At 40.5% G+C, this 14,892-nt stretch overlaps 1 protein-coding gene across 1 annotated transcript in view; it reads right to left on the reverse strand.

Moving 5' to 3' along the window:
* Positions 1-14,892, reverse strand: part of MYO3B (myosin IIIB) — a 219,885-nt gene that overhangs the window by 111,375 nt on the left and 93,618 nt on the right. Inside the window, exon 9 of the mRNA XM_019553538.1 lies at positions 12,019-12,174. Coding sequence (XP_019409083.1) covers positions 12,019-12,174 — 156 coding nt within the window. The remainder of the gene's footprint in view (positions 1-12,018; positions 12,175-14,892) is intronic.

Consider the following 14,892-nt stretch of genomic DNA (forward strand, 5'->3'; position numbering starts at 1 on the left):
TGTAAATCTGACATCTCTTATTAGACCAACTAAATTATTTATTGTTCTAATAAAAGATATGAGATTTGCCCAAAGAACTTTGTCTGACATTTTCCAAAATTTAGCCAAACACAGAATTGTTGGCATCTTTCTAAGTGATCTGCTTATAAGTTATATTTCTTGTACTTATTTTTTATTTTTAAAAGTAAAATGGAATATATAATTTCAGGGGTAAATTCAGCTGGAGTCGTCAAGATTTTGCAATCAGATATAAAGGGAAAAGAAAAAGTAGAATGTTGGGTTTCCCAGATTTGATGCTTTCCCTCTAAACATGAGTATTACATATCCCCTAGAGTATTTAACTATTGTCTGTGGACCTTAATACAGCTTAAAGGATATTGCAAAGTAGACATATATTTCTTTCACCGTTTAAATGCTGAACCAGCTGCCAACTTTGCCAAGTTAGGATGAAGTCCTGGCATGTGCAAAAAAGATGGGATAACATTTGTCTGTGCTTATAAATTGTACGAAATGTCCATAATTTTGCAGTTTGTATTTGTCCATGAAGTTAGCTCAAAGACCAGTTATAAGTTATAAGTGATATCTGATTTCTTCCTGCAGCAGGCTGGCAATCAGCCTGGATCCTGGAGTCTCTTGGGCTATGAATCAAAAAAACAACTGACCACAAAAAACAGTTCGAGATCAAAAGACATATTAGTATTATCCAAACACTATAGAACAAGCTATTTATCTACACAAACAGAGCTAAGGTAGTATTATGAAGTGATAATTTGCAGTATCCACAAACCTTAATATTCTCCCTGAGCCTTCCTAAAGGCACAATAAATAGCTAAAACTTCAGATATTACACAGGTTTCTCTTTATTCATAACTTTACAGTGAATAAAAGTATAGGAGGTGTTTCACCGCAAAAGTAAATGATGAGGTTCAGTACCAAAAAGATTACAATCCGATTTTACAGATATAATGCAACAAAAGAGAAGATAGCATTAAAAGACCCAGAAGTGGGGGTTGGCGGGGGGGGAAAGGGAATGCTGAAGTAGATTAAGAATAAATGATTTACTAGAAGTCACAGAAAAATTTAGTGACAGGACTGGGAATAAAACAAAGTTAGTCCAATTCCCAGTCCTATTTTTATATTATTATCATTCAGATAATATGAAAACTATTTCTGACCTTTTCCAACATGCAAATTAATGAAGCATGTTCCATGAACATTTACAATCCACCTATAAATAGCCTACATTTTAACCACTTCACTCAACATCCTGTTTTATCCGCAGCTCACAGACTGTGTCAGAAAGTCTTTACTGACACTGCATGTGTATGGGAGCTCTGTTAACCACTTCTGCATCACGCATCCATATCCTATTGTTTATACCTGACTTCAGATACAACTTCCCTCCATTTTTTTAGTCTGTTTATTGCTGTGTGGGATCCAAGTCTATAGCAACAAACTAAATTACTTTCTCTCCCATCACCATTCAGTAGATGAGATAACCATCTACGGCAATAAAGAGACTTCCTTCCCCAGCATCTCAGGTTCTTTATGTAAAGGCAGGTTTAGTAACTTGCTTTGGTTTGAAAACATTCCTTTACATTTTTTAAAAATGGTTCCTGCCTAGAGCAGCTAAATATTAATGGATATGAGACTATTCTCATCCCAAGGTGGGCTGTCAATGAATATCCATTTGCTAACATTTGATGATATACATTGGCTCTAGGAAAGAGAGAAAACTAAAACATTTAAGTTGCTGTATATTGTGTTTTTATGTGGACAAGATAGCCCCTCTTGTTTTGGCTATGTGCTTAGTCTCCTCCAAGAGAGAAGGAGTTGCAGATAGCAAAAAAGGAAGCTCTGGTAGAGGGGAGAGAGAGGGAAAATTGTCCTAGTGGCCGGGAACTCCTCTCTCTTCTTTTTCTTCCCCTTTTTCTTTTTTGAGGTTTTAAGGGATTAATACTGGAAAAAACAGTATTTGTTCCCTGGGTTTGCTGGCCAGGATTTAGGGCTGGCAACTTAAAGAGGGTTGGAACCTGGGTGTTTCTAATCCTGCCAGTTTTGGGCCAACTGTAACCTTTAATTAATCTGTTCCTTTGGAGCATTCCTGCAGTTTTCAATTCAGCAGGCCATATAATGTAGCCCAGAAGCGTGGGGTGCATGAATGCTGTCTGGAGCTGCAGTCACTCCCCGCACACATGTATAGCCTCACTCTGGGAGCAAAGATTACCACACCATTATCCCTGCAAGAACACCGAGGTGCCCCTTGCACTGCCAAAGAACCCGCGCTCTCAAGCAGGCTCCCCTGCTGCAGCGGAAGCTATAGACCATGGCATGTAGTTAGTAGCATTTCACATTGCATTTGGTTTTTTTCCTGTTTTCTGTATTAAATCTGTTTTTTGGTTACAGTGCTTGTGAGGAAGGTTTTTTTGTTTATTTGGAACACCTTAGTAATTAATTTAGTGTTCCCAGATTTCTGGGTGGAGGCACGAGCCACGGACTCACTGATATCATTGAACGATGATATCTAAAATCCAGTGTTCTATTCTATTGACTTACTTCATAGACAGTAGCTGACATCTATTCAAAAAAATTGAATACCCACCCCTAGGTCCAAAAAATCTAAAGTGAAAACATTATATGAGTATTGTTGTAACAAAGGTAGTAATGAAAGGTATATTGTTGGAAAGATGTTCCAAAGCCCTGGGACTTGTGTTAAGCTTCTGCTCTCTTGAAATCTAGATATATTCCAAAAAGCAGAATGCAAGATGGTCACAACTGCCACGGTGAAGACCAAGTGTCTCCTTATGGGCTTTGGGATTTCTTGTAAGCTTAGAACAAACCCTGAAGTGCACCAGTTGCAGAGCTCCAAAATAACAGATTATTTTTGGCTTGGTCCATTTAGAAGACAGGCCTCAGTATCGTTTTCTAATTTTTGCTCCTGAATTAATTTGCTGTTTCAACAGCGATAGAATGGGCTGCAACATCTAGCCTGGATCTGAAAGATACACTACTCTGAGACTAGTAATTTATTTAAGAGGAATGGTCTAAGTATCCTGGATAACTGGAGATGAAGGATAGACCTTATATTAGTTAATAATATTTTATTTTCCAAGGAGAACAATGGGTAGGGCATAACTACAAAAGTATGTCTACACAGAAACTTAAGGTGCGACTACAGCTCATGTAGGCATAACCTAACTGTCTTGTTTTACGTTTTAAACTAGGTGTCTTGGTACTGATAACTGGTAACTGTGGGCGTGAAGACGAAATGGGAGCCCTAAATTGAAGTGGTGGATTTTAAAAAACACCGCTTCAGTTTAGGGCCAATTAAACCATGTTGTGCACACACCCCACTGATGTAACTGCCTCTCCAGCACGGAGCAGAGAGTTGCTGGTGGGTGCAGCAGTCCCTGGACTGCCATGGTGTGTGTGTGGGGGGGTGCTCCCTCTGTGGTAGTGGTGCCCCCTCCCCCCCATTGGCAGCACTTGCCCTCAGGCACTTGACTTAGGTGGTCCCAGGGGGCACCACAGCTGCAGAAGGAAGCACTGAGCTCCCATGCAGCTTAGGCAGGAAAGCAGACTCCAGGGGAGGGGAAAAAAAAGATCAGACTTGCTGCTTTTCTTGGGCAGAGCTGCTTTCCCAGGCTGCTGCCAGGCTACCTACAGGGCTTCCTGCAGAGCCTTGGAGCTGCACAGAGCCCAGTGCTTCGCTCCATGGCTGTAAGGGCAGCAAACTAAAACTCCTCAGAGAGGTTTTAGTTTGCTGCGCCCTAAGTCATTTAAGGCGCATAACCCTGCCAAACTTCCTACAGCGGCTGGAATTAATGTTCAATACGCTGCCAAAGTGTGCAAACACTGACACCATTAAGGTGGTACAAAAACATTTAGCTTGCTTTAAAGTGTCAGGCACACATGCCCCTTGTTTCATCTACACATGGCCTGTGGCAAAATAAAGCTCCTCATAGACTAACAATTTTAAAGTCAACTCTGCTATGTCTCTACAAACTTCAGTCCCATAAGGCATTTAATACACATACCTTTGTCTGCTCTGACACGCCGGAAATCCAGTGTGGCGGAGCAGACTTGATTAATCAAGTCTGCGGAGCACACAAGCTGATGTACCCGACACTGCATTGCGTACATTTGTATAAATGGTGAAATGAACACCAGTGCACAGAAAACGGTGGCAGTGCATTTTTAAACTAAAACACCTTTGATGTGTTTTAGTTCAAAAGCACACTGCTGCCATTTTCCCAGTGCTGATGCACATTTCCCCATTTATACAAATGCACATGCTGCAGAGCCAGGCACTTTTAAAGGTGCCCAGTACTGAAGCACACACATATATACAAATGCTCATAGTGCAGTATAGACATACCTTAAGGACCTTGTTAGACCTTATGCTGGAAGCCAAGCAAATGTTAATCGGCTTAGTGTTGTTCAGTTTAGTGGAGCAGTCACACTGTAAGGAGAAAAATATGCTCTGACTGTCCTTCACCTGCACAGCTGTGACTTACCACTAGAGGCTTGGTGAGCAGAAACAGGACTAGAAGCAGGAAGGGCCTGCGTGGCTGAGAGCAGACCCACCACTATGTCCAATTCAGCGAAATCAGAGAGACCTGCAGAAGCAACTTCCCTGGGACTCTCTGGTCTCACTGAAATTTCATGCTGAGAGCAGAGCCTGGCAGCTCTGATCCCAATGTGGAGCTCCTGTGCCAGTTTCAGCAAGAGCAGAGCCCCAAGAGGCCTGATCCTGTTTTCTCCAGAGCTCAGGTGGTCCTTGCCCACAAGAGGCAACCACCAGGTGCTACAGGGGAAGGAGAATTGGGCCCATGGGAAGTCAGGCGGTGCCCTGCTGGTGGGATTTGGGATGGTGGCCGTTGTCTGAGCTCCAGAGAAAAAAGGATTGGGCCCCACAGACTTCAGAGCATTCTGGGATACTGAAGGACTTCAACTTGGGTGGAATAGCTGTGGAAAGTGTTCAGGAACAAAATTAGGCAGATTGGAGATAATCCTGCTCTAGTGTGGCATAAGTCTATGCCAAATATCAAGTGCTTTAAGCCACTTAAAAGGTATTAACATGCAGCTACTCCAGGGGTTAAGAGCTCCAGAAGCAACTAAATTTACTGCATAACAAGGCCTTAAGACTTAGCACTGTTTTCACTACTGTGGCAAATACTGCCTGGTGTGGAGGGTATTCCTGCACCCCTCACAGCTGGCACCTGGGGCAGGTGCCTGCTTACACCACCCCAGTTACATTATTGGATAATATTCCTAAGCCAGTGCTATTAGGGTTTTCAGCTTCCAGCATTATCATGTTACTGTAGGCTTATCTGGTTTCACAAAATAAACAAGGTTTGGCTACTTCATCGCTTGAATGAAAGAGCACTACAGAATACAGAGGTGCTGAATTAGTGACAAACAAAGTATGACCCTGGTGAGCTCTGCCAGGCTGAAAGTCTTTCAAGTGAATTATAAAATAGAAGCCTTTTGATCACTTGTTCTCATTAATGATACCATCACTTTTCCCCCAGAAGTGGTGTTAACCCCAGCATCCTCATGAACATCACATTACTTATTTTCAGTTTGCCATGGCACTTTTAGTGGAAAATATTATCTTTCTTTTAGAGTGTTGCTAGGCATTCTCAAAAAGATTGAAAGTAGCGGTGAATGAAATTATTTTATATAGAGAAAAAAACATTCACATATTTGAGAGAGAGAGTGCACACAACTGATGGCACTTTTAAAAACTTTTCTTACTATGCAAGTGAGGTGGGAAATTTACTTACAAAGGGTGAAGCTACAGTATGATGACTTCTACAAATCAACACAAATGAATGCTAATAAATTTATGCAAAAGGATACCATCACATGCTCTCCTAATGCCATAGTCAGTACTGAAAACTATTTTTAAAATATGTCAGAAAGTTATATAGCTTTTCATTGATGCTACTTTCATATCCCTTTTCTGTAAAGCCAGGTCCTTAATTACATTTTGTACTACTTCACAACTGAATATTGTACAACATGGATCTTAGCTTGGTATGTGGAAATTCCATAATTGAGGGATGATGAATAGAGGGTTATTTCATTTAAAACAATAGCTTTGTGAAGATGCTCAAGGCTTTGGAGTGTTCAGCTAAGTACTGAAAGAGGATGAATGAGGGTGCAGATGATATGTAGTAAGATTCGAAAGTCTCTCTGAGGGGCCTTGGCGAAGCTGTGACAGAGTGGGAGAGGGGCTGGTTGGACAAAGAAATTGAAATGGTAGGAATGCAGGTTGAGATTCAATAGACAGGGAAACAGAGTGAGCCAGTTAGATCATAGGCACAGGACTGGGAGGGGCAAGGAACAAACTCTATTACTTTGAGGTTGTAAACATCAATTATTAGCTGCAATTACAGTGTAAAAACAGCCCCTGTACATTTGAGTTCTGAACATCAGTGGGCATTTTTACACATGCATGCATCACAGCACCAGGTGCTTTGAAAACCGCCCGGTGCTGTGATGCATACAATTGTATAAGTGGTGAAATGCACGTCAGCGCTGAGAAAATGGTGGCAGCGCATTTTTGAACTAAAACACATAGGAGGGGCTTTAGTTCAAAAACACACCACTGCCATTTTCTGCACACTCACATGCATTTTGCTGCTTATACAACTGCACATGGCACAGTGCTATTTGCCTCAGCTCATGTGCAGATTAATCGAGTCTGCTCCAAAGTGGCGGATCTCCGGCATGTCACTGGGAAAAAGTATGTGTATAAATGCCTATTATATCTATATCTGAGGCTACTCGAACTCTGGCTTTAGTTTCTAATGATGACAATGTGAATATTGGCTTTGCCTGGGGGGTTTCTGTCTGGGAGTGTGTTGGGAGAAGGACATAGAGAACAGATAAGGTGTTTGGAGAAGAGGGGAGTCTGGGACTGTCCAGACAAGAAGACTTGGAGCTAGTAGGTGCAGTGAGGACACAGCATGCAGATCCTGTAAGGAGAATGGATGTAGTGGGAGAATTAGATCTTGCTGGGAAAAGAGAATGAGGCAAGGGGCCTGGGAGAAACTATGAGGAGCCTAGGGAATAAGGTGGGAGATGGATCAGAGAAGGATATAGGAGGTAGGGCTGTGTAAAGTTTTGGTCCCCAGTTTGATTCGGCGGAGATTCAGCCTGATTCAGTAGCTGAATCTCTGAATCTGAATTGAATCAGAGGACCCTTTAATCTCTCCGAATCAAATTGGGACCCTCCGAACTGATTCAGAGAAATTCGGAACGATTCAGAGATTTGGACATTTTTTTCTATATACCTCTAGGTAGTAGGGGCTCATGAACACTGCAATGGTGGGGCAGATGGAGTGTCTCACAGAAGCATGGGGGGCTCCCCAGCGTGCTTGGCAGCTGACCCAGAAGTGGACCAGAAGTACTTCTGGTCCACATCTGGGTCTGCTGGGGAGTGTACTGCCCCCCCCCCCTCCGGCTTGGCAACTGGTGCCTCCTGGATTTGGGGAGGGCATCCAGGGTCCCCCTGTGGCCGACTGCCAAACTGTGAGGCCATGGGGGCCCCCACCGCATGGTCCCCTGTGCAGACCTGGAAGCGGACCCCCTGCGCTCCATCCGCCCCAGCTTCACAGTGATCATGAGCCGCTCCTGCTACCTCAAGGTATGTAGAAAAAGCTTTTAAAGCTGTGTCTGTGTCCAAATCTCTGATTATTCAAATCAGCATTGAATCTTCAGATTCAGATTCAGCCAAATCAAATCAGGGACAGTGATCTGAATCAACGAATTGAATCACTGTCCCTGATTTGGGCCAAATCAAATAGGGCCCACTTTGCACACCCCTAATAAGAGAAGGGGTACTGGGACTGGCTGGGTGAAGAGACTGGGATTCACTGTGGAGAAAGAAAAAAGATCTAGAGTCATAGGGGAAATTAGGACCAGACAGTGAACCCAGTGGGATATTAGGACTGGGATAATATGCCTGCAATTTAACACTGAGTAGAGTATTAGTGACAATAGCAGGACAGGGAAAGAGTTAGATTTTGCCAGATAAGCACAGGTGCATTTCTGGTCAGTAAGTTCCTCTGCTTCAGTCTTGAAGGGCAATGCGTATGCTGTACTATATCTCTAGGTGCTGTACCCTGCTTTCCTTCCTCCACAGTATTGTCAGCTTCCAGCTCCATGTGGTGGCATGGAGCAGGGTTGCCAACTATCCATAAATTTCCAACAGTCTGTAAAAAAATAGCTTAAAATGTCTGTCCACAGAGTCATAAATTCAAAATTTAAGCCAGCCATAAAATGCAGAAACATTGAGTTAATTTCAAGATCCATGTAATAATGAAGCTAAATACAAGCATTGATACTAGACAGAGGCTAGGTATAGACATTCAAAAAGCCTGAGCCAGAATCAATCTAAGTTACGTGGTTTTTTGTAAGCAGTGTAGTTTAGATTGGTAGTGAATAGAACACACATTCACCCCTTAGTGTAAATGGAAGGGGCCCAAAATCTTAGACCAGGTTCTGCTATTTTTAAACCAGTCTGTGTGCACTGAACTTCTGTTCTGTTTTGGGTATAGACCAGATTTCAATCATTTGTACCAGTAGAAGTGTAATGTTTGTACCAGAGAGAGCAGAGAATCACCACCAGGTGTTTAAGCAGAAGCCAGCCCCCTTACAGAGGTGTGTCCATGGCTTGCACATCCCAATGTAGCTCAGCTCTTCCTGAATGAACCGAACAAACAAGCTGCCCTACCATGAAACAGAACCCTCCTGTGCTGACACACACTACTGGGGCCCATACTCCCTGGGACACTTCCTGATGGACACTCTTTCACCTGCATCCAAGTGCAGAGGGACCTGTGAGGAGGGGCAGCAGGGTAGGGTTAGCTGCCCCAACATGTGGCCTCTGTCCCCTGGATGGCACTGGTCTGGAGGTGGACCAGTGGACCAAATTTACTGTGCAATAAGCTCCTAAGTGTTGGGAATGGTACTGCTAGACTCTGCAGAAGAACTACAGAGTTTTAATACTTGACCAGCAAAACTATTGGTGGCCTAAGAGCCTACCAGAGAGACATATAGAGGAATTAATAATACCTGTGCCATACAGTCTATACACACACACACACACAAATGCATACGTAAGTGTATGCTTATAAATGTGATCAAATAAAAATGGATTGTGTCTACATATCTATGCCTATGTAAATTATATATTTATATTGTTGCAACATAAAGAAATACATTATACTATATAAATTATCTATATTTAAAATTAATTTATACAGGGAGAGTATCAATTTTAATCAATTCAAGTATTCGATATTACAGGTATTATATAGGGGTATACTTGCATATACTTACAGACTCCATTTTAATTTAATTTGGTTATACTACGGTTCAATCTCTAATCATGTCTATTAAATGTATACTGTCTATATGGTTGCATATGAATAAACGCAGCCCATTTTTATGAGAGGGATTGTTCTACAAGAGAGAGAAAGAGTCCTGCCCAGCATAAGCACTGATTTTTATTTTTACTGGGGTAGGCCTATGATGATGCCCAGAGCAGAGCAGAGCTGAGCAGAGCCTGTCGGGGGCAGGGGGTGGATATAAGCGGCCTGCTACAGGTTCCCTGCCCTGCAGCCCTGCACCTGGGAGCCCATACCAGCCATGCTGCCATGACAAAGCAACCCCTGGCCACCTGGTGGCAGCAGGGGGAACAACTTTGCATTGCCACTGCTGCTGGCACCCCTGCTTCTGCCAGGCAGGCAAAGCGCAGCTGGCATAGGGCTCCTGGAAGGTTGGTAGCAAGGCAGGGAGCCTCAAGCCCACATCAGGAAGCCTGCATCTGCCCCCAACTTGTGCATGACTCTGAGGGGGCATGTGCCTCTCCATCTCCCATCTCCAGCAGTGCGCACAGCAACAGGGAGATGACCCCGACTCCTGCCCCCTGGACAAGCTGATCATGGCTCTGTCCCACTCTGCACCCCAGCTGTGGGCCCCAGGCACTGCCCTGGCTGGGCAGTGACTGCAAGCCCAGGTTCTGATACACCCCTCCCTCACCATGGGGTCCTCAGTCTGCCCACTCCCCCATAGAATTACCTGCAGGCAGCTGAAGGAGCTGCTCTCCATCGCTGTCTGGGGCTGTATTCCTGGCCATGTGAATGTGTGCATGTGCACACATAGATGTAGCACCCCCTGCGTCCCTTTCCCCGCATTCCCTTGCAGGCTGGAACTCTGTCAGTTTGCAAGCGGAAACCCACCATTTCCTGCGTTTTCCACTGTGAATGGAAAACCCAGATCCTTATATGATACTGGGAATCCAGGACAAATGCTGTCCTGGAGTCATGCAGCCAGAACTAGGACTAGATTCTCCTGTCCTGCCCAATTAGAGATGCATAGTCACCCTATGCCTCTTCCTGAGGGGTGCCAGGGCCCTCAGGCCCCCCAGGTACTTAGAACCAATGCTGCCCAAGGTATTTATGGGGATAAGTGTTGCCAACCCAAGAACAATATTTTTAATGAAAGTTTTTTACTGACAACCAAACTTACTTTCTTCCTTTTTTTTTTTACCATGTTTAATGTTAAACCCCTAAATTTGACCCCAGTCCTTCTAACTGGAACTTGACAGAAGGGCAGGGAGTTATATTTATTATATTTACATTATGTAAAGACTATATCAGTAAAAAAAGTGTCAGTAAAATATTTTATTGTCAGTAACAAGTCTGCAGATTGTCAATAAAAAAATATTTTTGGTTGGCAACCCTGGCACAGAGAAAGTCATAGACATGATTTTGACTCTCTTGTGGAAACAGATACCCTTGGGCAGTAGGAAGAAGCAGTTTTTGAGTTTCATGAAGCCCAAGTACAAAATGGTTACTAGATTTTCTGCAGGGTGCACAAAGATCCTAGAAAATATTTCTGCTGCTTTCCTACACTATCTCACACTGAACTACAACTAAAGATAATTTGATCCATAGGGTTTTATGTGGTAACAGAGCAACTGTTATAGAGTGAGCCTGTTGCATTTCATTCCTTGGCCTAGAAGAGGGAGTAATATAATATTTCCCATTATAACATTCAGAAAGACACATTCACCTTGAAACTGCACTTCTACCTATTGCTGTATTTTAGCTTGTACATATACATTTTGGCTTTTAGATTTTAAGCAGCAAATTCTTAAAGTATATACATTTTTATGACATGAATCATGACATTTAATTTTCTTCATCAACATTAGTAGGTATTTGTTTATAATAATGGGCCAGAGCTTATCTAGTACTAGACAAATTTTATATTACAAAATGATTGCTGAGCTTAGGAAGGTGTATTCATTTGCATTTAAATTCTCTTTCAAAGCAGTGAAATTCTGCCACCCTCTGGACGGTAATCAAACCGAGACATTTCTTACAGGCAGCCTCAAAGGATACTGGAAAAATACCGTCTGCTGATAAATAGTCATTGCTTTTTATTAAACACATTTTTTAAGTTTAAGTTTTAGGCTGCATAAATGTTAATAGTTGTTATTAAACCACAAATAAAACAATCATTCTACAGCTACCTCACTAGTGATATCTAATCAAGCCCTTCAAAAGGCTTAAATTGTTCAATTCTTAATCTTTCTTAGCAGTCACTTTACTGTTTACATTTATGTGTGCTACCAACTTATGAATTTCTGTCTCCTTGGTTTAAAAGGCTTATTTGCCAATCAATGAAGAGTCCTACACTGTTAGCAGTGTTAATGATGAATCCACTCAATTAATATGTATAAAAACATAATTCAATGGCAAAGAGAAAGAGAGAGATTTGTGTTTTGGTTGAACAAAATTAGCTATAAAGGCATGATTAGGGAAACTTATTTCTTGCCACTCTCCATTCATTTAGCAAGCAGCACTTAATACAAATGAAATTCACAATGAATGCATTTATGTGATCATTTGAAATAGTAAAGGTCTGAAAATTAAGAATTTTAAATTGTGTTTCCAGGACTAGTTAAAAGCCACAGAACAGTGAATTGCACAGTACCTTGTTTTGGTTATGGAGCCTAACTGTTGTTGTGCTTGGATGAGATCAGCCAGCTGTTTTTGCAAAGACATATCCTTACCATGGGCTTGTTTAATAAACGGGTGCTCTAAAAGGTGGGTGACTGAAGGACGGTTTTCAAAATCCTTAATAAGACACCTGTGAAGCACAGCAAAAGTGTTATGCATACAGTAAATGTTTTAGTTATAAAATCATTTCCTTTTAACTGAACATTACACTTGGCATATTGTTTGGCAGGTACTGTGATGTGGAGCAGGTTCCCCCACCAATGAATTGGGCTTACTAAATGTACAAAGGGACCACATTTTACTATTCATTTGCATTGGAATAAGTCTAGAATAACATTATATAATTCAGTGGAGTTCCTCCACATTTATATTAATGTAACTGAACAGAACCTGGGTCAACAAATATATTTCACTTTTGCAAAAAGACAAATGGTATACGTTTAAGATATAATTTTAATAATGACTGAAGTATCCACGAAAACTATTTTTTATCTAAGAGCTATGAGCATATTCCTGTAGTTCTTCCTAGTTCCTTACATATATCCCAATGGGCATTTTAATTGATAAAGTGCGTAGGATTTAACCTGTTAAAATAAGTCAGCCATCATGAATCAAAACAATTTGATTTTTTTTAATAGACAAGTAATATTTCAAGGGGCTATCATACTGAGTTTCTAGGTGCTAATATAAGAACTTGAGTAAATCAGCAAATCTACTTGATTTAGATTAGAAAATAAAAAAGAAGAAGAAGAAGAAGAGAGAGACAGATTTCACTGCAAACCCAGATGTAAAAGTTCAGTGTCACAGAAGGGGGAGCAGATGATTTAGGAATAAGCTGACAGATCCCGTTCAATTAGCACATAATAAGATTTAACTAGCAAATACAATAACAAATAAAGATCTAAGCATCTAGGAAGACATGATTAAGAGTATAATTCAATTCCATTAAAGCTGGAATGCTATGGTCCAAATAGAAAATTGCTGTTAAAACACTGGACTTTTTCACAAGTGTCCTTTAATTCCTCTGTCCATTAATTTATTCTATTTGCCTTATATCAATATGATACAGATGTCATTTGCATATCAGAACAAGAAAAATTGCAACTCAGTATAAATGACTATCCAGCATCTAGCCATCAGTTTCATGAATTTGATGTAAACTCAGTCCGAGGTGGGTTCTTCTGAAGAGATGTTTTCAAATTAAAATGTTTTATACTTAGCTTTGTATTATTTGATATTTATGAAGCAGTTACTTCATATATACAGTTAAAGAAGATTTTACTTGGAAAACTTGACCAGGATATACCTTTACACAAAAAGAACAGTGATCCTAATACTTTTTACAGTACTTGACACTCTATCAATTGCAAACTTTAGATTTTAAATTATACCTAAAATATAGTACATTTTAATGAATTCTGACATGACAAAACACACTAGAAGTTTATTAAAGCTCAGCCTCACCTTGAATATTTTACTGGAGTCTAAAGCCAGGCTCCTAAAATAATCCTGTCTTTCAAAATAAAGTTAATAGCTGTGGTCCTTAAAAACCATTTCATAGACCCTTCTTGCTGACCTATCATCCAATCCAGAAAAGACAGTCTGTAAAATGTTCTTCCAATTTTGCATCTGGTTTAAAGAACATTGCTATCTGTTACAACTGGAGCTTCCTGCTAGAAAAAAACTCAACCAACAAAACCTACATTATCTCTATTTTTCTGACTGCATGGTTATAAATAACAGTTCTGCCCTCCCATGAAAAGAATCCATCATTTGGCTTTACAGGTTCTCAGGTTGGTGGGGGGGAGGGAGTTGGCTGCTTTGTTTCTTGTTCTTCAGGATGTTTAAAAGTCAATGTACCCATATTGCGCAGGTCATCCTTTGCTTAAATTTATGCCCTTCTCTATAGAAACAGATAATGAGTATATGTATGACTATATTTATAAGGAGAGATATCACTAAACACTATTAATTATGAGAGAAAAAAACAAAATTACCAAATATACAAAATCATGTATTGTTTAGTTAATAAAATTAGTGATTTAGGTGTCTAAAATGGGGATATAAAAATTTATAGTGAACACATATTTGACTTCTACCACTTTAGTAGTATGATGCAATATGATACAATATGGTATGATAGCATACATGATAAATGGCACAATGTACCTCATCCATGGTATAATGAAATAAAGCATGTTTGTGAATTTGTGTAGAGTATATACATATATATTTATTTATACATACATACATACATAAACTAATAGACAAGAAATTGTATTTTGATATAACTAATAATATCATATGCAAAGACAACATCCAAATGTTCTTAAGAAAGTAAAAAAAATAAAGATTAGTACAAAACTTGTTCAAGAAATTACAGAGTTCCACATAGAAAACAAAGTACTGTTAAAAGTACAAATAATGTGGAATCATTTCAACTTGCACTATTGAAGACATTAGGACAAATTTTATTCTCAGTTACACCTGGAGAGTCTGCAGAAACCTTATGGACTATACCCAGAACCTCTACTAGGAGTATTTAGATACTAAGGTAGCCAATGGCTAAAACATCCAGCAGTTCATACTCCTACATGTAGTATATTACAAAATTACCTACTTAATTACAAAATCATTACTGCAGTTTTGTCAAGAAAACAATAATAAATATAACAGAAATACAGTAAAAAATATTGGAAGCCAGTTTTGTTCTCATTTTTTTTTCTGGAGTTCAAGTAAATAACATATAGTGAGCCCTTCTGGACATAAAAGTTGCCATGATGGAATCGCACTGAGGCCAATTCTCAGTGGTGAGACCTGAAAGTCATAGCAGGAATGCCAGACACGT

This window comes from Crocodylus porosus, unplaced genomic scaffold, assembly GCF_001723895.1.
Source record: "Crocodylus porosus isolate Cpor-Errol unplaced genomic scaffold, CroPor_comp1, whole genome shotgun sequence".
In the NCBI taxonomy this organism is placed as follows: Eukaryota; Metazoa; Chordata; order Crocodylia; family Crocodylidae; genus Crocodylus; species Crocodylus porosus.